The 24,017-nt window shown below is 35.6% G+C and overlaps 1 protein-coding gene across 1 annotated transcript in view; it reads right to left on the reverse strand.

Moving 5' to 3' along the window:
* The window catches only part of PIK3CA (phosphatidylinositol-4,5-bisphosphate 3-kinase catalytic subunit alpha), an 82,892-nt gene that overhangs the window by 26,295 nt on the left and 32,580 nt on the right, over positions 1–24,017 (reverse strand). The window contains exons 2-6 of the mRNA XM_034662588.1: positions 9,129–9,556; positions 8,374–8,583; positions 6,551–6,801; positions 5,666–5,911; positions 4,931–5,016 (exon numbers count right to left, since the gene is read on the reverse strand). Coding sequence (XP_034518479.1) covers positions 4,931–5,016; positions 5,666–5,911; positions 6,551–6,801; positions 8,374–8,583; positions 9,129–9,480 — 1,145 coding nt within the window. The 5' untranslated portion in view covers positions 9,481–9,556. The remainder of the gene's footprint in view (positions 1–4,930; positions 5,017–5,665; positions 5,912–6,550; positions 6,802–8,373; positions 8,584–9,128; positions 9,557–24,017) is intronic.

The following is a 24,017-nucleotide window of genomic DNA, read 5'->3' on the forward strand; positions in this document are numbered from 1 at the left end:
TCAATTTACTGGATATTATATGTGAAATTATGTCTATATTTGGTGGACATATTTGTAAATAGCCAAGTACCAACACATTGTTGTTGTTGTTTTTTTAAGGAGTTTATTTATTCATTTGAGAAAGAGCACATGCAGGGGGAGGGGCAGAGGGAGAAACAGACTCCCCACCTGAGCAGGGAGCCCAACGTGGGGCTTGATCCTAGGATGTGAGATCATGACCTGAGCTGAAGGCAGTTGCTTAACTGACTGAGCCACAACAGGTGCCCCAAAACATTGTTTTGTCTTGTTTTGAAACATTATAGCAACAGTTACCAGTATAAACTCAGAAGTCAGACTACCTAGAGTAGACTCCTGTTCCTACTATTTTATTAAATGTGTGACCCTTTGTGATGTGATGAGCACTGGGTGTTATACACAACTAAGGAATCACTGAACACTACATCAAAAACTAATGATGTACTATATGTTAATTTAAATAAAAATGTGTGACCCTTGCTTTTGTCTGTTTTTTCATCTGTGAAAGGATACTACTACTAATACTTACTCCATAAGGTTGTTTTAAGATTAAATAAGGCAACACAAGTAAAGGGGTGCCTGGCTGGCTCGGTCAGATAACACAAGTAGAGTGATTAGAATAGTAATTGGTCCACAGTAAAAGTTCAAGTGCTAGATGTTAATTGAGAAAATTTCTTGAAAAGGCTTTTTCATAATTCTATTTCTTATTATAAATAAAATAAGACTTAACAATAAAATGGTATAAAATTCTTTTAGTTAGCCAAACTAAGGTATAAATTTTATCAGTAAAATAAGTTCTACTTATGGAAAAAGAAAAAAAAATATGGTCCTTTGATGAAGTGAAGGCTTACGTTTAAATGGGAGAACTTAGTAATTAGAAATTCTAAAGGGAAAAGAAACAATAAATGCAAGTAGAAGAAATACTGATACTGTGGGAACTGGTAAGTCCACAATAACTCAGGAAAAACTAAAGATACATGTACTTACTGTACCTAGGAATTTTATTACTTCAAAATCTTTAGAATTGCTCATAATTAATGAGAAATATTATAACACAGTTTCTAAGAGAGCTATCCTATAAATGTAGTTGTTCAATACTATGCTAATTGACCAAAACATGTTTCTCTCTTCCTCTAAAGTCCATACAAACACGTGTGTGCACACACATCAATTAAATTCTTTATTTTTAGGCAATGATTTGGTATATATAGTCCAAATTTATTTTGATTTTTGGAGAGGACTGGTAACATCTATGAAGAAAACAGTAAGTGTCTACTTTATCTAGCATATGGGAAGTACAGATATGGAATAATTACTTAATCTCAGTAAGATTTTTTTAAAAATCAACTTTGCTACCTTTCTAATAACTTCATATTCTTTTATCCTTGATTTTAATTTTGTGAATACAGAAAAGTTAAAAAATCTACTTAAATCCTCATACTATTACCACAGGGATTTTACCCTTTAACTAGAGAATTCTTTTTTATTAAATATTTTAATTTGAATTCCAATAAAGTTAAACATAAACTGTTATATTACTTTCAGGCGCACAATATAGTGATTCAACAATTCTGTACAGTACTCTTCATAAGTATACTCGTAATCCCCATCACCTATTTTTCCCATCCCCCCATAACCTCCCCTCCAGTAACCCTTTGTTTGTTCTCTATAGTGAAGAGTCTGTTTCTTGGTTTGTCTCTTTTTTCCCCCTTTGCTCATTTGTTTTGTTTCTTAAATTCCATATGACTGAAATCATATGGTATAGTATTTGTCTTTCTCTGACTCATTTTGCTTAGCATTATAGTCTCTAGCTGCATCCATGTTGCTGCAAATGGCAAGATTTTTTTTAATGGCTGAATAATATTCCACTGTGTGTGTGTGTGTGTGTGTGTGTGTGTGTACACAGCTCTTTAGCCATCCATCTATGAATGGACATTTGGGCTGCTTCCATAATTTTGCTATTGTAAATAATGCTGCTATAAACATAGGAGCACATATAGCTTTCCAAATTAGTGTTTTCGTATTCTTTGGGTAAATACCTAGTAGTGGGATTACTGGATCATAGGGTAGAACTTTTTAATATTTTGAGGAACCTCCTTACTGTTTTCCACAGTGACAGTACCAGTTGACATTTCCAGCAACAGCGCACGAGGGTTCCTTTTTCTCCACAAACTCACCAACACTGTTGTTTCTTGTGTTTTTGATTTTAGTCCCTCTGACAGGTGTGAGGTAGTATCTCCTTGTAGTTTTGATTTGCATTTCCCTGATGATGAGTGATGAGCATTTTTCATGTGTCTATTGGCCAGCTGGATGTCTGACTTCTTTGGAGATGTTTGTTCATATCTTCTGCCCACGTTTTAATTGGGTTAGTTTTGGGGTGTTGAGTTTTATAAGTTCTTTACATATTTTGGATACTAACCCTTTATTGGGTATGTCATTTGTGAATGTCTTCTCCCATTCAGTAGACTTTTGCTTTGTTGATTGTTTCCTTTTCTGTACAGAAGATTTTTATTTTGATGTAGTCCTAATAGTTCATTTTTACTTCCGTTTCCTTGCCTTTGAAGACATGTATAGCAAGAAGTTGCTACCTGTGTTCTCCTCTAGGATTCTGACGGATTCCTGTCTCACATTTAGGTCTTTCATCCATTTTGAGTTTATTTTTGTGTATGGTGTAAGAAAGTGGTCCAGTTTTATTCTTCTGCATGTGGCTTTCCAATTTTCCCAACACCATTTGTTGAAAAGACTGTCTTTTTTCCATTGGATATTCTTTCCTGCTTTGTCAAAGATTCGTTGACCATAGAACTGAGGGTCCATTTCTGGGTTCTCTATTCTGTTCAACTGATCTGTGTGTCTGTTTTTGTGCCAGTACCATACTGTCTTGATGATTACAGCTTGAGGTCTGGAATTGTCATGCCTCCAGCTTTGGTTTTCTTTTTTTTTAAAAGACTTTATTTATTTGTCAGAGAGAGGGAGAGAGTACAAGCAGGGGGAGCAGCAGGCAGAGGAAGAAGCAGGCTCCCCGCTGAGAGGGGATCCCTGATGCAGGACTTGATCCAGGACCCTCGGATCATGACCTGAGCTGAAGGCAGATGCTAAACGGTCTGAGCCACCCAGGCATCCTTGGTTTTCTTTGCCAACGTTGAGTCTTTAGGATTTTCTATATTGAATATCATGTCTGCTGCAAATAGTAGAAGTTTTACTTCTTCCTTACCAATCTGGATGCCTTTTATTCCTTTTTCTTGTCTGACTGCTGTGGCTAGGACTTCCGGTACTATGTTGAATAAAAGTGGTGAGAGTGGACATCCTTGCCCTGTTCCTGATCTTAAGGGGAAAGACCCCAATTCTTCACCATTGAGTATGATGCTAGCTGTGGGTTTTTCATAGATGGCCTTTATTATGTTGAGGTATATTCCCACTAAACATACTTTGCTGAGAGTTTTTATCATGAATAGACATACTTTTTCAAATGATTTTTCTGCACCTACCGAAATGACCATATGGTTTTTATTCTTTCTCTTATTGATGTATGGTATCATGTTGACTTATTTGCAACTATGGAACCACTCTTGCATCCCAGGAATAAATCCCACTTGATTGTGGTGAATGATTTTTTTAATGTATTGTTGGATTTGGTTTGTTAATATTTTGTTGAGGGTTTTTGCAACTATGTTCATCAGAGATACTGGCCTGTAGCTTATTAAACAAATTTACCTTTTACTTTTATAAAACTAGTTTACTTTTGGTACTTGAAACAACTAGGATATATCTACCCAATATTATTTTGGGGTCTTTGGTTGGGGCGTGTTGAACTCCTTAGAATGTTTATAGTTTTCAACAAATTTGGAAAATATTTGTTCAGTATTTCCTCAAATATTGTTTTTCTGTTCCTCACACAAACACCCCACACAACCTGTGACAGACATGCAGTATGGGCAGGAAATAAACTTTTGCTGTTACAACAAAAATTTAAAAAGATCCTGTAGTTTGTTTCACAGCATAACTTCTAATTTAAGTGATGTACTTTCTGACTGACAATAGTTCAGGTAGGGTAAGGAACTATTTTACTTCCGCCTGGTAGAGAAGGTTATCACTGCTTTGAACTTCACCTAGGCTCTAGAATGGTGGCCATATGTAGCAACTTATTATAAGACCTGAACTTTTTCTTGACTCTCCTAGAACTCAGTCTAAATTCATTATAAAATTTACTTCCGGAGGTTTAACCAGTTGTCTTTATTGGTAGTCTACAAAACCCATCTTTAATCTTTAGTAACAATTTGAGTACTCTTAAAATATTTCTATTATATTCAGGGTTGATTCTTAATTCCCAAATGATTCTATAAAGAGCCAAAGAAATAGCAGGATGGCAAACTGTTGGATTATATTCCCTTTTATTTCTTCACTGTATTTCGTATTTCTAGGCAGTAATCATTTAAAATGTTCCCCCAAACCCCTCTCAGAAACTGATTCGTTCCCAAAGACTCTTTATTTGAATGTCATAAAGATCTACTCTTGTGAGTGATGTGAGTGCCTCAGAATAGTCTGGCTCTGAAGTTGTTTGCCAACTCTCATTTCTTCTTAATGGAAATGGAAATGGAGGTAAGAATAAAATAAGAGGTTTATGGATTTAATGTGGGGAATCATCAGCACAAAATGTAACCATATTCTGTTCTCTACTTGATACAATGGAAAGAGAGAATCAGAAAAACCTTCGGATAAAATTTTACAAAGAATCGACAAAATGATCCTGTGATAGATACTCATTTGACTGAAAGTCCTTATGGTCTATATGTAAATGCCTGGTAATTTAAATGACTTGTATGAAACTAACAATGCAAAAAAAATTTACTACTTTTATTGATTACATTGCTAAATACTAACATGGCTTTTGGAAATATAAATCCATACACTTTCTTACCTGGGATTGGAACAAGGTACTCTTTGAGTGTTCACATTATCACATAAGGGTTCTCCTCCATGATAGATACCTGTTCGAACATAGATCTTAAAAAAGAAAAAAAAGTATATGTATATAAATACTCACAAACATAACACACACACATTATAGAACCAATATTAAACAATGTTAAAATAATATAACTGATATGAATGAGACAATCCACTTAAAGTTTCTGTTCAGATATAGCTTTTCTGTTCTTTCTTCACATATATAATAAGTTAATACTAATGCAGACTCTTCACCAAACAAAATGTGTTGCTGCCTTTAAGAGGGACATCAGACTATAAAAAATCAATATATAAACTCACAATCCCTTTAGGCCAGGTATGTAATTCAGAGTTTTTCATATTTTAGAATGATAAATTGGTATATATACTAAATATTACTTTATAATCTTAGCAGTTGAAACAGCACTGCATAAAGACATTAAAATTTTGCAACAAAACACATGTATATTTACACTAAATGGGATAATAAAGACTATAATATAAAGAGATAATAAAGACTATAAAAATTCTTGCTTCGGGTTAGGTCAGGTTTTGCTGCCAAATGAATTCTGTAAAACTCTTGGTTTTAAGAACTTAGATGTTTTCTAGCTATCTGAAAACAGTGCAGGTCAACAATTATACATTGTTGATAAAGTTTATATAAAATAATTTATATAAAATAATAAGCATCAGCACTTGACTTTACCTTGTCAATGTCTCGAATATTTACATTCACATAGGTTGCACAAAGGATTTTTATTCTGAGTGCACTATTTATAACCCAAAGGGATTTTGTAGATGTTTCTCCATTCATATATGGTGTAGCTGTGGAGATGCGTCTGGAATATGAAGGCATTGTGAAACAGTCCATTGGCAGTTGGGAGTAAAGGCTTTCTTTAGCCATCAGCATCAAATTGGGCATCCTCCCAAGCATTATACAGCTTCTTATGTACTGTAAAAGATTAAGAGGGGAGGGGAAAAGTCATTTCTTATAAGGCGTTTCATTTTAAAAGCAATAAACATGTAAGCAAAAAAAAAAAAAAAAAGAAAAAAAGGAATTAAAAACAATGATCAGAGGATATGCCTTATTAAAATAGCACTGTTTATATCTGAACAATGTTAATCAGCCTATCCATATGTCTACAGTCAGGCCCCAAATATTAAATATATAAAATCTAAAGGGAAAAAAGCATCCATTCTCTCAAATTCAATTCATCATCAATCTCTCAAATTAAATACAGTATATATATTTTTAAACTTTAAAAAAAATTTTATTTATTTATTTGAAATAGAGCGAGAGAGAGATAGAGAAAGCACAAGTAGAGGGAGAGGGAGAAGCAGGCTTCCCGCTGAGAAGGAAGACCTATGCGGGGCTCGCTCTTAGGACCCTGAGATGATGACCTGAGCTGAAGGCAGATGCTTAACCAACTGAGCCACCCAGGTGTCCCAAATAATCAGAGTATTAAAAATAAACTTTGAAGCTATTCACTAACATTAAGCACTGAATTTTCAAAAAGTATGTCCTAAAAATACAGATACTTGTCCCCAACTTTTACATTTCATATTAATATTTTTGAAGCTTGTTACTCACCTTATACTGACTTAGAGGGTATTTTTCAAGGAAGTATTCATCACATCCACACACTTTTAAAATATACTTGCCCTGATATTCTAAAACACAGAGTTTTAGTTGTTCAGATGACAGCAACATACTTCTAGTTTTTTTCCTGATTGCTTCAGCAATTACTTGTTCTGGCACACAGTCATGGTTGATTTTCAGAGTATACTTCTGCTTGTCATTATTTGGAGACACTATTACCCAAATCACCACTATTATTTGCCCTATAATAGGAAAACATTATTAGATGCAATCACCATATATACTTCATTTTTCAAGAGACAAATTTCAAAAAGTATGTACTACCATTATTCTAACCATAATCAGAAATGACTTATAATCAAATTAATTAAATACAGGTAAATATCAGGTGGAAACCACTCATCTTCAAATATGATAGGGCTGCCAGGCCATGCCCAAATCTCATGTTTTATGGCAAGCACACAAAATTGTGACTAGAGGGTCACAATACCTGAGGCCAAGCTAATTTCCATTCTAAACTGCATCCCATACTCTATGAGCACAACCCCCATAAAGACTGACTCATGATGCTATCAAAGGTTCAACAGTACCTAAAGTAGGAGAGTTTTTGGTAACTATGGGAAAGAATCATGGAAACTTAATGAAAATGCTGAATCAGAGGGAGAGAAAAGATGGTGGAAGAAGGGAAAGAATATGAATTTTTAAATGTTTTCCTTTTAAGATCAAGTAAGCTGGGAGAAGGGGGTAAGATGATGAAAATGGAAAGATTAAAACTATGGCAGAGTGGTCCAAGTGTTCACAGTACAATTCTTTCAACTTTTCTGTAGGAAAATTTTTATAAAGAATGCTCGCGGAACATGAAAAGAGACTTTCATTTTAAAAGGTATACTAGAGTAGAAAAGAATTTCAAATGAGGATTTTATGTTATACTGCATTAAACTACTTTGAATAATATGAATGAAATAGTAATAAGATATCTTAACTTATTCTACTAACAGAATTTTGTATTTAATAATGTGTGAAAGCTAATTTACTCTAAAACTTCAAATTGAAACCTTCATTTTGTTATCTTGAAAAATACAGATATCTATCTGATACAAGGATATTTTCACTTCCGAACAACAGAGTGTATAAATTTCCTTGTTCACTTAATTCTAGAAATTGATAAATTGTCAAAAGTCAATCTATATATTATCACTCATGATCAGATTTAATTATTTAATATTAAGAAATTTTTCTTTGTATATATAACAAAAATGTGCACATTTTCCCCAAAATTTCATTTAAGTATTTCTTTTTTTCCTTTTTTTAAAGATTTTATTTATTTATTCGACAGAGATAGAGGCAGCCAGCGAGAGAGGGAACACAAGCAGGGGGAGTGGGAGAGGAAGAGAAGCAGGCTCATAGCGGAGGAGCCTGATGTGGGGCTTGATCCCATAACGCCGGGATCACTCCCTGAGCTGAAGGCAGACGCTTAACTGCTGTGCCACCCAGGCGCCCCTCATTAAGTATTTCTATTTATGCTTTTTTTATTTGTAAAAGATAATCGGCTGCAACTTTATAATAATGAATTTCAAACTCAAAGTTCTTTAGTTTTATTTTAAGATACACAATTCACAGGGATCAGCACTGTATGTGCACAATTCATACAATCAACAAATATTTAAAACACACATATATATTTGGCACTCGGCTGTATCTTGTCAGTATAAGCAGTCCCTGTCTTCTTCAAGAAGCTTATCATCTAGCTGGGATAAAAAGAGATAGACATTTTTACTATAGTAGCCAATTATGGTAGATTCCAATTTTCTTACCTTTATCTAATTTATTATATATGTGCTTTGGCAGTTCTGGTGAGGATTCTACATTTGGAGGATAGACATACATTGCTCTACTATGAGGTGAATTAAGATCCCGAAGATCCACAGCTTCTTTACAAACATTCAGAATATTTCTTCGGAAGTCCTGTACTTCTGGATCTTTAACCATATCAAATTCACACACTGGCATGCCAATAGCAAAACCTTAAAAAAATTATATAAGGAATATAACATTCTATTAGACATATAGTATGAACATATTTCTTACAAATGGGGAATTGACACATTTGGAAGATCAAAATAAAGTAAAGAAGTCTCTCTGGGTTTAAAAAATTTTGATGAATACATAGAATAAATTAAGAGTTGACAAAGACTAAAATATTTTTAACATACAAATAATATATTCAGCAACTTGGAGGAAAGCAGCAAACATTCATGTAATTTTTAAAAAAGAGTAACAAAACAAAACTGGGTTATAACAAATCTAAGTCAACCGTACAAATGATATTTCCTAAAGAAAAATTTATAGGATACTACCAAGGTGTCAAAAATCGTTCCTTAGCCAAGTAGTCAAAAAAATACTTTTGATTTGTAATGGTTTTTATTTCAAAATCTATTTATTTAAAGTTAGAAAGCTAGTTAGCTGATTCAGACAGAAATATTTTAGTAATGAGAAAATAGTTAAGTTTCATAGTTATTTGATTTTAGAATAGGATGACAATGCCATTTAGTCAAAAACTGTGTCATACCAATTTCTCGATTGAGGATCTTTTCTTCTCGGTTGCCTACTGGCTCAATTACTTTTAAAAAGGGTTGAAAAAGCCGAAGGTCACAAAGTCGTCTTGTTTCATCAAAAAATTCTTCCCTTTCTGCTTCTTGGGTAACACTTACGAAAATGTAAGAAGATTCATCTTGAAGAAGTTGATGGAGAGGGTACTTTCTTGCTTCTTTAAATAATTCATGCTTTATAGTTATTAATGTAGCCTCACGGAGGCATTCTAACGTCACTATCATTCCATTTGGTAGTAAACATTCTACTAGGATTCTTGGGGGCATCAAGTGGATGCCCCACAGTTCACCTGATGATGGTCTTGGAGGCATTGTTCTGATCCTTTACAAGTTTTACATATAAAACTATTTAAAGGAATTAGATGCGTGGCTGTCCCAAAGCAGAAATCTAAACCAAAGGAGAAAAAAAAAACATATGTTAAAAGAAAACTAAAGAAGAATATATTTATGGCATTACTAAATGTAAAAACTCATTTTCTGTAGTTTGAATTGATTAGGGTATTAATAATTTATCTTAAATACTATAACAGAGACTCTTGCTCCAAATTAGGCTGAAAGAATTGATTCCAAAATAGGAATTAGAAAAAAAAACTTGTATTTAATTATATTTAATAAAATCATTTAGTTAAAAACATTTTATTTTAATAGATTTTTTAAGGTCAGGTCTCATCAAGACAGAGCCAAGGCTATGGGAAGAATGAACAGTAAGTTGTAATTGAAACTAACATTCCCATCACATGTCACATTTATCATTCTATTTTATGGAGCAACAGAATTTGGACTGGAAAGGATCTTTTAGATCATGGGTCCAATGCTCTCATTTTAAAGGTGAGTAAAGGTGAGAGAAGTCAAATCGTCCTTTTCACTCCTTACCTCTACCCTGTGGTAATGAGAAATTACATGGCTTAGTCTTTTTCTTAAATTAATCTTTGTGATTTCCTTCTTTGTACTGATTATTGTCTAAGTGACATCTTAGACCATTCTTCTTTTAAAGTATAATTTATGTATATATTCACTATAATATAAAGTCATCAGTGCATTTTCCTTGAGATATGGTGATGAATTTGAATGATCCATCTACTTTATCAAATAACCCAGCCCTAATACTTCTGAGTGAAATGAACTGATCTACACACAAATGAGACCCACTGACTCTCTGTTAGTAAAATGTTCCAACAGTGTTAAGTACTTGTGATATTTTTTAAAATACAAAGTATTATTATGATTTGAAGCCCTCATTTTTAAAGATGTCAAAAATCTCCGGGATTCTTTAGAAAATACTGCAAAACCCACAGAGCCACAAATTTATTTTTTGCTGTTTATGTTTTCTTTTATTCAGCAATCTACACTGTAAAGGCATAAAAAAAGGTAAAGTGAGAGACACTATAAAAAAGAAATGAAAATTAAGTTAGAGAAATGAATCAAAAGGGCCCAGATAACTTATTACATTTGATTATTCTATGAGGCACTGTGGACAATAGTCATAATGACACTTTGTTTATTCACTAAAAATGTACTGGAGCTAAAAAAAAAAAATGTCCTGGGGCTTTTCCACAGGATGATGTTAGGTCCTGGGAATATGATAATGAAGAAGACAGACAGAGCCCTTGCCCTTACAGGGCAAAGTCAAGAGTGTGAAGATTATGGGTTTGTTAGGTATAGGATAATTAAATTCACAGGTAATTAAATCCAGAAACCTGTCTTCTCTGACTCCTGTACGTCATACCCATCAACATCTAATCCATCAACAAACTTTGTTAATTCTATCTCTTGAATCTGTATACTCCACGACCACTCTTAGTACCTTGGGTCAGGCCTCTACTATTTCTTGTCTGGACTACTGCTAAAGCCTAAGTGGTCTCCCTGGATCTGGGTTTGCCCCCTACAATCCATCTTTCACTTTACAGCCAGGGTGAGCTAGCCAGGGCAATAGGGTCTACTCTGAGCAGACATTTTTGCTGTCTTAGTTGCAAACAAATACTTATAGTATGTTTCAGAGTTCTAATACATGAAGAGGTGAGAAATAGAAATACCAAAAATTCCAAGCCGTCCCCTATCTCTAGAAATATAGAAATCAGTTGGAAGACAATACAGATATAAAACGATTTTTAATAGTTGAAAATCTTTCTTCAAATTTATAAAAGAGACCCACTAAAGTTATAGGATTTAAAATATAATTATTCTATTTCCTACACTTTTAAATGAAAATTCATTGGTTAGTAAAAGGACCAGATGGATCAATCTGTGTGCATAATTATAGAAGTGACTTAAGCTAAGCTTTTTAAAACATACAAAAAAATTTGAAGAATGCAAGGGAAATGCCAAATGATTACTTTTAAATGATGATCTGACTGCATAAAAAAGTTCAAATAAAAACAAAACCAAACCACAAGCCACACCAGAACAGCAGCTGTGTTTATAGTTTTCTTTGTTGAATGGCACTAATAGGTCCATGTTATGGAATCATAGGGGCAACTATTTTATATAATGAATAACACCTCAGAGTCTCATATGTTCCCTAAGAATTACCAAAAGAGAAGTCTAGTATAGTAGAGAGATCACTGGTTCTAATCTTTATCCTACTATAGTATATTTACAGTCAGCTAACAATTACTAAATACTCCAGACACACCCTTCTCATTCAGAGAATAAATCTGATCACAGCTACAAAACACTTGGAGATCCTGGAAGGCAGGCACTGGTTGGCACAGTGGTAGTACCAAATAGAAGAGAGATGATGCTAACTTTCTTATTTGTTTTCTTATGTCAGGCCTTACTCTGTACAAACCATTACCTCAGAGCTCACATGAACAGAAGCAGAGAAGAGGGGAATGGAGCTAACATTACTAGTTAGTATACGCCAGGCACTTAGGTGGCAATAACCCTTTCAGGGTAGGTATTACCATTTTATATATGAGGAAACTAAAGATCAGAGAAATGAAGTTATTTAAATGTTAGATACAGATTTTGAATCCAGGTCTAGATGATTTCAAAGTGCACACTGTAACCATGCTGCTATTTGGGCTTTAGTTACGGCCAGGTAAGACTCATTGGTGGTGAATCAGAAAATGGGCTCTAAAGTTACACTGGATTCAAATTCTCACTGCCTTAGTAAATAGCTGCCTTGAGCGGTTTAATTCGCTGAACTTCATTCTCCCCACCCCGTTTTGTTAAGTTGGGATAATGGCAGAAAATTCATCAGATTGTTGTATTAGATGAGGTAATATATGAAAAACATGTAAGCAAAGAGACTGGCATACAGTAAGCATTCAATAAATGTTGAATATTAATAAAACTGTAAAGTACACCCACACTACCTTTTCAAGCTATTATGAATTATCCAGGGCTGACACCAGATAGGAATGGGAAAAAGATGTTTGATTTTTTTACAGAGGGAGGCAAGAAAATAAGGAGCCTTATGAAGGAGGGCTAGTTTCAAGAGCTAAACTGGTAATGCAAGGCTCACCTACCAGTCTGGAATAGTACTGAGTGGCTCAGAGGCTGGTACTTTCACATCTGCCTCTAGTTCCTTGGACTCCTAACATTCCTACTTAAATGGTACAGCTATCAGCAGCTTAAGTAAGGACTCCCTTGCTAACCCCCTCCGCCCTTTTTTGGGGGGGAGAAATACCTACTTATGTTGGGCTCTAAGCTAAATATTCTATGAAAACTAAAGTAAATAAAATATGCTTTCTCTTCAGTTGTTGAGGGACTCGAACTTGGAGAATGAAAGACAAGAACACCTTTGACAACGGAAAATTGTTGTAGGATAAAATATGAACTTTAGTAAAGTCACAGGAAATCTCCAACTGCTTGAGGAGGTTAGGGAAGGCATCAGAGAGGTAAAATCTAAGTAGAATATTACAGATTAGTAGGGATCTTGCAGGGAAGGTAAGGGGTAGCTTGGACATGGGGGAGCTAGATGAGGAAAGCGTTTTAGATTGCCACAAGAGTGTGTGTGCAAAGTCAGAGACCACGAAAGAATGCAACCTGTTCCCAGCAATACAAGTTGTTTTTTATTACTTGAGTCTGAAGTGCATGATAATAGGTAGGGTATGTGGCAAGGAGGGAGAGGGATGAAGAAGGCAGGGGCCAGAAAGGTGGGCAGACTCCTCGTTAAGGAGTTTGAATTTTATGTGGTATGCTTTAAGTAAAGGGAGTCTTCTAAAGTTGAGCAAAAGAATGACATGACATTTTTTTCATGATTTTAAATTTCAGATTTAAAAGAAATATATTTCTCTTCGAATATAGGATATAATCAAATAAGCATTAAACCAATGTGTAAAAATGGTATCTTCTCAATTTCTCTAATTTGGAAAAAAAAACCCCTGAAGTTAAGAAATCAACATATATACATATGAACATTGTAAATAAAAGGGCCTTTACACTACAGAAGAAATTAAATGCTGATAAAGAAGGTGGAATTACCCAAATATAAGTGCATAATCTACTTACAAAGGAACTTACTTGAAAACAAGAGGGGGATAAATCACTATAAAGCTAATACTTAAAAATAAGAATATCTGCAATTTGGCAGTTTGAAGTCGCAAACATGTATTTACTAAAAAATAAAATACTTTAAGAGTGAGGAACTACTCTATTGTTGTTTTTTTTTTCTTTCTTTTCTTTACAAACCCTTGTGTGTTGAGAGCTGACTTTCCACAGATTGCAATGAGCTATATTCCCCTATGTGGGAAACCCCAACCCAGAAGCAGGGTCTGCCAATGGTTTAGCACCAGGGTCCCCATGAATATGTACTGAGTGACCGTGAGGGGCAGCCCCCTTTCTGGTCATGCCCCATTTCCAGGGACAAGGGGCTCTGCACCAGACCCCAGCCTTGACCCTATTGAGCTTTTGAGTTCAGAATGCCCAGACTAAATATTGATATACTGAAAAATCACAACTATTCAGGACTCTTAGGAAATAAAATGGTTTTACTTATCCTAACTTTTTATATATCTAATGATAAGCTATTTCAATTGGGGTGCTCCTGCTCTCTTAAAAGAGTATATATAACTCACAATTTACCCTTTTCTTGATGAATTACAGTTCTCATTATAAAACCAATTACTGTGCTATTCTGAAACACTATACAGCAAAGCACTTCAGTATTATTGAAGAGTCTGAGTGTATTTTTGGCCCTCTCCCCAGTGACCCCAGGTTGGAGATGATGCTTTTTAAAATGGCCCCCACCCTTGTTTTCCAGTAGTCAACGGTCACTTTTCAGCTGTGGCCAGCCTGCCTGTGATAGTAACCTCCTCTTCTTCAGTTGCTCATTTCTAGTCAGCAACAACACTGACTACCATTTTATAATAATCTCTAGACCAGAGACCAACAGACCAAATGATAATACCAGAGCCACTGCTGTATGAACTTCGGAGTACAACATATGTAACAGATACCATGCTGGTCAGAAATTTTGTTTCCTTCCTTGTTCTGGTGTTAACATTACTGTTAAAAATTACTGTGTTTGGGCAGGAGGCACTGAAAGTCTTTGGTTCTTAGAAGGCCTGAACCCACATTCATTTCTTGGTTAGGGCTGGGTCTGCATTAGCAGTCCAAGTGAGGGCAATGGTACTGCTCAGCTGGAGTAAAGACAACTTTAAGCACAAAATAAGCAGCAGAAATGAACAGTAGAAAAATAATTTCAGACTCTCCATTGTCACTTGACTTTTATAAGTTGAGGGTTTCTTAATTCATTGGACAATTTAATTTAAACATCTAATGTGCACTCTTTCAGCCCAAGAAGACAATGACATTTTGACAATTTGTTTTTTAACTCCTGAATTCAAAGCCTTTCCTTGCTTATATTAATATAACAGTATTTTCAGATTTCATTGTTTTAGGCAAAGATTGTCAGACTATGGCCCACATGCCAAATCCAGCTCACCATCTGCTTTTGTAAATAAATTTAAATGGGAACCCAGACAATAAATTGTGTTCGTATATTGTCAATGATCTTTTCCCACTACAACAGAGCTGAGCAGATGCTATAGAGACCATGGGGCTTAAAACATTTAATATTCGGTCCTTTACAGAAAAGCTTGCTGGCCTCTGATAAGGTATCAGAATTATCCAATAAATCAACCTGAGAATTTTCTTTCTTTTTTTAAAGATTTATTTATTTATTTATTTGAGAGAGAAAGAGCATGAGCATGAGTGAGGGGAGGAACAGAGGGAGAAGGAGAGAATCTCAAACAGACTCCCTGCTGAGCACAGAGTCCGATGTGGGGCTCAATCTAAGGACCTTGAGATCATGACCTGAGCCGAAATCAAGAGTCGGATGCTTAACAACTAAGCCATCCAGATGCCCTCAACTAGAGAATTTTCTAAATGGACACTTAATAAATCATCCTCACCCCTGCCTTTTGGACCACAATCCTACACTTTCACTTGAAGTCCTTTGGGGCTGAGGTGGAGAGGAAGCATTAATTTTAAGCCAGTGAAGTTAAAATCCTGAAATAGGAAAGTATCTCAGAAGTCACTAAATTGAATATTTTCAGTGTTGGGAGATCACTATCTGATGTAGAAGTTTTTGTGGAGCACTTCTAAAGTTATCCCTAAACGTTACTGCTAAACTTCTTTATTCCATCATTTCTGCCTTTTCTATCTCTTCACATGCTTGTCAGCTCTTAGAATTTTCTCTGGGTCTTTTTACCCCCAATTCCTTTAACCATAATTCAAGAGATAGTTTATCATCATCTTTGCCATCACTTAATGTGTTCTTTCGCTAATTAATATTCATCTCAAAATGCAGCAACCAAAATCTAGTATGTACCTACGAATTATGAGCCTCTATAAATACATCCTAAGACTGCAGAGACTTTTTCTGACTTGATTACTTTAATGTATACTTTATTTATTTTAATTCAGGTTTCAATTTCAAAAGTGTATTATATTTAAAACAGTTATTTGTTTTTAAAATAATCAATATTACATCTGCATCAGAAAAGTCATTAAAATAAGAAAGCTATTTTGAGGGGTGTCTGGGTGGCTCAGTCGTTAAGCATCTGCCTTTGGCTCAGAGCCTGATCCCAGGGTCCTGGGATTGAGCCCTGCATCGGGCTCCCTGCTCTGCTGGGAGCCTGCTTCTTCCTCTCCCACTCCCCCTGCTTGTGTTTCCTCTCTTGCGGGCTGTCTCTCTCTCTGTCAAAAAAATAAATAAAATCTTAAAAAAAAAAAAAAGCTATTTTGAAGTGTATGCTTGGAAATTTCGAGGGATATCTATACTGACTCCATTGGCAGCTTAATCACCTCAAACAGCCATAATCTGTTAAAATAAGCATCTTGTATCTACTAGGTATCTATCTACGTTCCACAAATACAGAAGCTTCATAAGTATTTACTGAATGGACTAAAGTTTTACAAATACTTATTTCTTATTTAACCAATACATTTAACCAATGTTATTTGATTTAATGGACACATTTATAAATGAGTATATTTAGATATATGTTGACAAGATATTTTCCACCCTCATTCTAAGAGAGGTCCACGGGAAAACATTAACATGCAGCTTTGCTGCTAACTCAGTTGCATCTCTTTATTTGCTCATTAATTAGAAAATACACTTTCCTGTTTTTTTAAATTAACAAATGAATCCTTACTTTAGTGTGATTTAAAACAAAATAAAAAAACTTGCCTCTCTACTTGCTACAGAAATAACATGATTAAAATCTGGATTAATAATTCTATGATCTGATTACTCTCCTTAAAAGTTACTTTAAATATTTCCAGTGAATTACTCCTTTTTTTTTTTTAAAGATTTTATTTATTTATTTGACAGAGATAGAGACAGCCAGCGAAAGAGGGAACACAAGCAGGGGGAGTGGGAGAGGAAGAAGCAGGCTCATAGTGGAGGAGCCTGATGTGGGGCTCGATCCCATCACGCCGGGATCACTCCCTGAGCTGAAGGCAGACGCTTAACCGCTGTGCCACCCAGGCGCCCCTACTCCTTTTCTTAATGTTACCCAGCCTCTTACATGCATGTCTCTGATTATACCTTAATACATTCTTATTAAAAATATCTATATCCATATTTGACTTCCTACTAGACTATGAACTTTTTCAGCATAGGTCTTTTTGGGGTCACTACAGTCCTGGAGCATAAGAAGTAGGAAAACTAAATAGTTAAAGTCATCCCAGAGAAAGTCCCAGGGCCTGAAACAAAGAGAAGTAGCAATAGTAGTAAGAAAGAGATGGAAGAAGACACCTTATAAAGGGAAATCAAAAGCACTGAGAGATTAACTGGATTTGAAGGATAAGAAGCATAATTTTAAACAAATTTCACTGCAGTGAAATGCATGGGAAGCAAGTGTTTTTCGGTACAATTTTTCATGAGCCCCAGTTAGGGCCTCTAAAATTCTCTTCCTCCAAGAGTCACTGAGCTGTTGTTGGAGTGAGTCCAAAGGGACAGCTGTAATATACACTAGTGCTGGAAGGATGCATTTTATCCACTTCTTTCAAAGTGCTGTCCTTCACTGACCTTTACAAGCTGACCATGAGAAAACAGATTTAACTCATTCTCTTAGTTATTCAGAGAGAGACCTTAACAACTTCAGGGTGGAAAACTGAGTTCTCATGACTGGTATGCAGAAAATTCAAATTCCTTTAGAAGGGGATATAATTCATTTTCACTATTAAATTCACAGTGCTGTGAAATACACTTCAGAGATTTAAAAATACATTTCAGAGATTTAATGATTTATTTAAAACAAGGGTTTCCAAATATGAGGTTCACAGATGGGCTTAGGAAGGGTCCGTGCTGATGGATTTTTAAAAAAATAATGACAAACAATTTAGGTCTAAGTAATGTCTATACCAATGCAGACTTTTTTTTTTTTTTTAAAGATTTTATTTATTTTGAGAGAGAGAAAGAGAGAGTGAGAGCATGAGTTGGGGGGGAGGGTACAGAAGGAGAGGCAGAAGCAGATTCCAGGCTGAGCAGGGAGCCCAACGCAGGGCTTGACCCCAGGACCCCGAGATCATGACCTGAGCTGAAGGCAGACGCTTAACTGACTAAGCCACCCAGGTCCCCCTGTAGACTTCTGATTATCAATAAATGTGCACAAGGACTTTATTAAGGTGGGTTAAAAGAATCTAGCGGCTAGCAGAACTGAATGGGGTAAACAAGCATAGGAGGCACTAAGGAAGAATATATTAATAAATAATTGATCTTAGATTAAATAATGAATTTAAATTCTATATTTTATATAAAGAAACCTTTCCAAATCTCAAAACATGTAGTCACTAATTTTCCAATTTGAACTTCGAATATTCAAATATCAGTGTGATAAAATTTCTTAAAATTTAAGCTCTAAAAGAGACTAAATATTAATAGGTAGAAGTGATGGTTAGAATTATAGGTAGGATTATAAGGAAAAGTAAATGTAGTTAAACAAGGCAGAAAATACAACAGAAGATATTTCATAATATCATACAATTTAATAAGACAAATGACTCCACAGTGACATAGAGTTTTCCAGGAAATATTTCTTTTCTCTTTGTGAGGGAGTCAAGGCAGATCATCAAGTTTCACATAAAACAAGCAGCAGGCAGTCAAAAGTCAATGGTAAATTAGGCAACTCTAGAAACCCCATTTACTTTTTTAGATCCAGATGGTAGTATTTGGTAAGTTATGATTTCAAAACACAGAACTGAAAGAATGACTAGTACTTCAAATGAAAAAATACATTAATATTTTGCCTTATTTTTCTAGTAGTAGAATGCTTTTGCTCTCATTCTTTGACTCCTTCTTATTAACCAGCCCACCTTGTGACTGATGGCATGTATTGATAAGACAGGTGGACAGAATTAAGGGTGCCTCCTTCTGCCCAAAGAAAAGGACAAGCTAACAATTCCATAAAGAAAATGTAACCAGTGACTTGAGCTTTAACATCTTAATACCTGGAACAAATAATCAATGGAGCTGAAAACATTTTGGAAACCTCTCTATTTTTTTCAACTATGGTATTATTCAGTGTTTAGTAGCAAAGAAAACAACATATATGAACCCATCTAGTTCTAGGGGTAGAGCGGAAATGGTCTAACCAGTGTTTTTGCTTTTGCTCAGATCACTGCTCCATCATCCTCAGCTCTACCAACCCTATGGAGAACTCTGCAATTCTTCTTTAAGATTTTATTTATTTATTTGAGAGAGAGCAGGGTGGGGGGGAAGGGGCATAAGGATAGTGAGAAAGAGTCCTCAGCAGACTCCGCCCTGAGTGCAGAGACCAACATGGGGCTTGAACTCACAACCTGAGATCACAACCTGAGCCAAAACCAAGCGTCCGTGGCCTGACTGCGCCTTGCAGGTGCCCCAACAGAACTCTGCAATTCTTTAGACTTCTCCAGGAGTTTCCTTATTTGCACAAAGTGAATAAAAATAGCTATTACCTCACAATGATAAGAGTTAGATGAAACAATACACGTAAAATCCTAGCATAGTGCTTGAAGCATGGAAATTCAATAAAGGTTCCCTCTCTTATCTATTGGATCCATGCTATCTAGATCCATGGGTCCAGAAAGGAGCCAGAACTTTAGTGTTTCAGGCTTATTTTATAATTATTAAAAAATATTTTGATGCAGAATATTTTACCTATATATTTGAAATCTGTACAAATGTCTCTGTCCTCATCTTTATATTTGTCTCTGTATTCTTACTGAACTGCAAAATTCCTAAAGGATGAAGCCTGTATCTTTTTTTTTTTTTAAAGATTTTATTCATTTATTTGAGAGAGAGAGAGCACACAAGCAGGAGGAGGGGCAGAGGGAGAGGGAGAAGCAGACACCTGGCTGAGCATGGAGCCCTACGGGGCTTGACCCTAGAACCCTGAGATCATAACCTGAGCCAAAGTCAGATGCTTATCTGACTGAGCCACTCAGGCGCCCCTGAGGCCTGTCTCTGTTTAACTCAGTTTATACATTCTCAATAGAGCATAAGCATCAAATAGACATTTGATATATTTCAATGATAAAACATAAAACAATCAAATACAAGTTAGCAAGAGACATAAGAAAATAGAAGAAATATATACAATTCTTATTTTATAATTATGCTATACATAATTGGTAAAATCTTCTTTACATGTGTACATGAGATAATATTGGTTTTCTTATTTAAAGAAAAAGAGGGAAAATGCAATGAGTGATAGAGATAAAAATGCAAAGTCATAGTAACAAATATTTTTGGTTCTTGGACTGAAAAAAATAATGACCAGTTAGGAAAGGAAAGTGAAAGGGTACTACATAGACCATACCACTGATTTTCTCTTCATATTAAGAAAAAAAATGCCTTTTAATCATATTTGGTTTGATTGAAAATATGCAGGAATGATCTTTTTGGGCTAAAAACCAACAACACAGCTCATCTCCTACATTGAGAATATATTATCTGATTCACTGAAGCAATACTTAAAGGAAATTTGGTATAATGAAGACAGTAATTTTTTACTGAGAGAAAAAAAAAACTTTCCTTGTAAATTGTTACAAACTAGTCTCTTTTATATAAAGAGAGAAATCCTAAAGTATTTAAATTTTACAGCTGTATCTACATCTTGAAGGGCCAAAAGTATACTTCAACAAGACAGGGAAAATAGAACCCCAATTATGTACCTGGTTGTCTCCATGAAAATTTAACCAATATGAGATCAATGAAGAGACCAGCCCATCAAGGAAGGAAGGAAATGCAAAATATGGAGGGGTTCTTGAAATGTTACTCTTATTTTCTGCTAAGCAAACATTTTAGCTCCCAGGGAACATAAAGAGAAAAGGACCTGAAAGCTTAACCTTTTACAAATAAGTTTATAACCAAACTTATTACTGATGATAACTAAAATATGGGGCTCACAGTCCTTCGTAATCTCCCTTTACAAATGAGACTCATGTCCTACATACTTCAGGAACAAAAGCAATTTAGTATTTGGTATTGCATAGATGTTGCCAACCACACACAGTTTCTTTCTTGATTTACGGGTTAAGAAAAAAGTATAAAAGAGTTTTACTTTTCAGCTTAAAATCAGTATGAAAACTAACTCTCCCCTGATTTTCTTTCAAAAGCCTGGGGGCTTCACCAAAAATAACTTCATCCTTTCTTGCCCTAAAGAAGCTAACACCATCATGGATTTGGCTGATTTGTAAAATTGTTATTTCCTGGCTGCTAATGATGGAGAAAGAAGAGACAAAAAGAGTACATCATCCAGGTCCTAGCTAATAAATTCATTGGGAAGTTTAAGAATATCTAGATTAAACACCTTAAATAAGAACAGCTAGCAAAAGGTAACTGTAACAATGTGTCTTCCAGCTCACTGACTAGTCTTTTAAAGACCTGTAACAAACTGAATGCAAGATGTTTCCATAAGCCACCAGGAATAAGAATTTACTTCCCTGAAGTTTATCAAATGACTTTTTCTTTTTTCTTTATGTTTTTTTCTAGGATAGTGTAATGCCTTTGTAAGCCTTTCCACATCTTTGAGAATACCTCAACAATCTTCTTTCAACTCTTCCTGCCACTATGGGTGAGGGTGGATGAACTTCTGGAAAACACTTGCTTCACACTATTTCCTTTTGTTTTCTCTATTTATCAAGAATGAATAGCTATCTTATTTCCTTGTATCATGGGGTGAAGACACAGTTTAATTACTACTGAGGCTTCTAGTGGTAGCTCTCTAGTACCTAGATGCATTAAAACTTGTTTGCACTCCACTGATTAACCTTATGGTCTTTCTTGACAATGATGAAAAGATGAGTCTTGCGTACCGACCTTATACTGACATTATAAAGTGAAACTTGAGTTAGCTACAGATTTCTCAGTAGATCCAGTTGTTCTCTCCCTTGTACAGAACAGGTAGTTTGTGTACACAAAGAGAAAAGAATCCCAAAATGATAAAATAGTAAATGTTCAGTCTAGCTCAGTCCAATAGAGAGAGCTACCTTTGACTGGAGGTACTAGCAGACACAATATATTCATCTAATTGAATCTGGACATATTTCATGGAAGGTCTCATTGCTTCAGAATATTATTTTCAATTTTGACCAACTCAACATTCTACACTCAAAACCTGCCATCTGCTCCATTTTCTGACAATAACAGAATAGTTTAGTATTTAATAGTAATGGTGAAAAAATTCCACTGCAAGTAATTACTGACTAACTGTAATAGTGATTTATCATCCTTCAATATTTGATCTCTGATAAAGGGGCTATTTCACTAAAGCAAAATCTGAAGTAATGATGAATAGCTATTTGGCAAGCAAAGGACACAAATCTCCCAGATCTCCCAGAAGTGCAATCAGAGAGCGAGGAGCTTAATTTCAGCACAAGCACTGCCTAGCCAAGATGTGAACAGAAGAGTTCTAGGAGTGATAGCAACAACAGTATGGAGGCACGTAAGCACAAATATTTTAAAAATCACTTTTTTTTAAGCCAATACAATATGGGCACAGTACTTCAGAATGATGAGAGAGATATTAGTAGATGGTCTTTACTTTGCCTTTTTAAACATTTACTGTTCACTTATACTTAATGTGGTGTAATACAGCACATATCTGGAAAGCTATTGTTACTATACCTTAAAATGAGCAATGAGAATGCCAAATTGAAATGGGTGTAACTGTGTAAAAATAGCAATGTAAGTGATCAGTAAGTAGAATATTTCTATCTTATTCACTGACATTCAATATGTCATCTGTTGACCACTTAAGGCATATTATTAAGCAATAAATTACCTTATAATAATTCAATAAGTTAAAGTGCTTCCTTAGAAAATGTATCAACTGACAAAAACTTGTAAACCAGTTATTTAACTTAAGTCATTAAACTATTATTCCAACAACTGCTCCACACATTACAATTTATTAGGTTATCTTGCTGAAATTAAAATAAGGGCACAGGGGGTACCTGGGTGGCTCAGTCATTAAGCGTCTGCCTTTGGCTCAGGATGTGATCACGCCATTCTGGGATCGAGCCCCACATCAGGCTCCTCTGCTGGAAGCTTGTTTCTTCCTCTCCCACTCCCCCTGCCTGTGTTCTCTCTCCCGCTGGCTGTCTCTATCTTTGTCAAATAAATAAATAAAATCTTAAAAAAAAATAAAATAAAGGCACAGAGTGAGATGTAAGAAAGTCTGAAACAGAGAACCTAAAGGAGATAAAGTTTTAAACCTTCACTAGGGAGTAAGTCAAGAAAGGGAATGAATGCAAAGATTAAAGTGAAGAGAGAAGGGAACATTCTGGAGTTGGAGGGAGGTATCATGGGGAACCATAGAAGAGACTTTTTTTTTTTTTTAAAGATTTTATTTATTTATTCGACAGAGATAGAGACAGCCAGTGAGAGAGGGAACACAAGCAGGGGGAGTGGGAGAGGAAGAAGCAAGCTCATAGCAGAGGAGCCTGATGTGGGGCTCGATCCCATAACGCCGGGATCACACCCTGAGTCGAAGGCAGACGCTTAACCGCTATGCCACCCAGGCGCCCCGAGACTTTCGATCCCATAACGCCGGGATCACACCCTGAGTCGAAGGCAGACGCTTAACCGCTATGCCACCCAGGCGCCCCGAGACTTTTTTTTTTTTTAATATTTTATATATTTATTTGACAGGCAGCGAGAGAGGGAACACAAGCAGGGGGAGTGGGAGAGGGAGATGCAGGCTTCCCGCAGAGCAGGGAGCCCTACGCGGGGCTCCATCCCAGAACGCTGGGATCATGACCTGAGCCTAAGGCAGACGCTTAACGACTGAGCCACCCAGGCGCCCCAATAAGAGAGACTTCTGAGTCCATGCTCAATAATGGTTAATTACAAGGATGGATACATGATGGAGAATGCTGATGTGAAAATGTGGGAAGCATCTATTAAG

This window comes from Ailuropoda melanoleuca, chromosome 1 (assembly GCF_002007445.2).
Source record: "Ailuropoda melanoleuca isolate Jingjing chromosome 1, ASM200744v2, whole genome shotgun sequence".
Classification (NCBI taxonomy): Eukaryota; Metazoa; Chordata; class Mammalia; order Carnivora; family Ursidae; genus Ailuropoda; species Ailuropoda melanoleuca.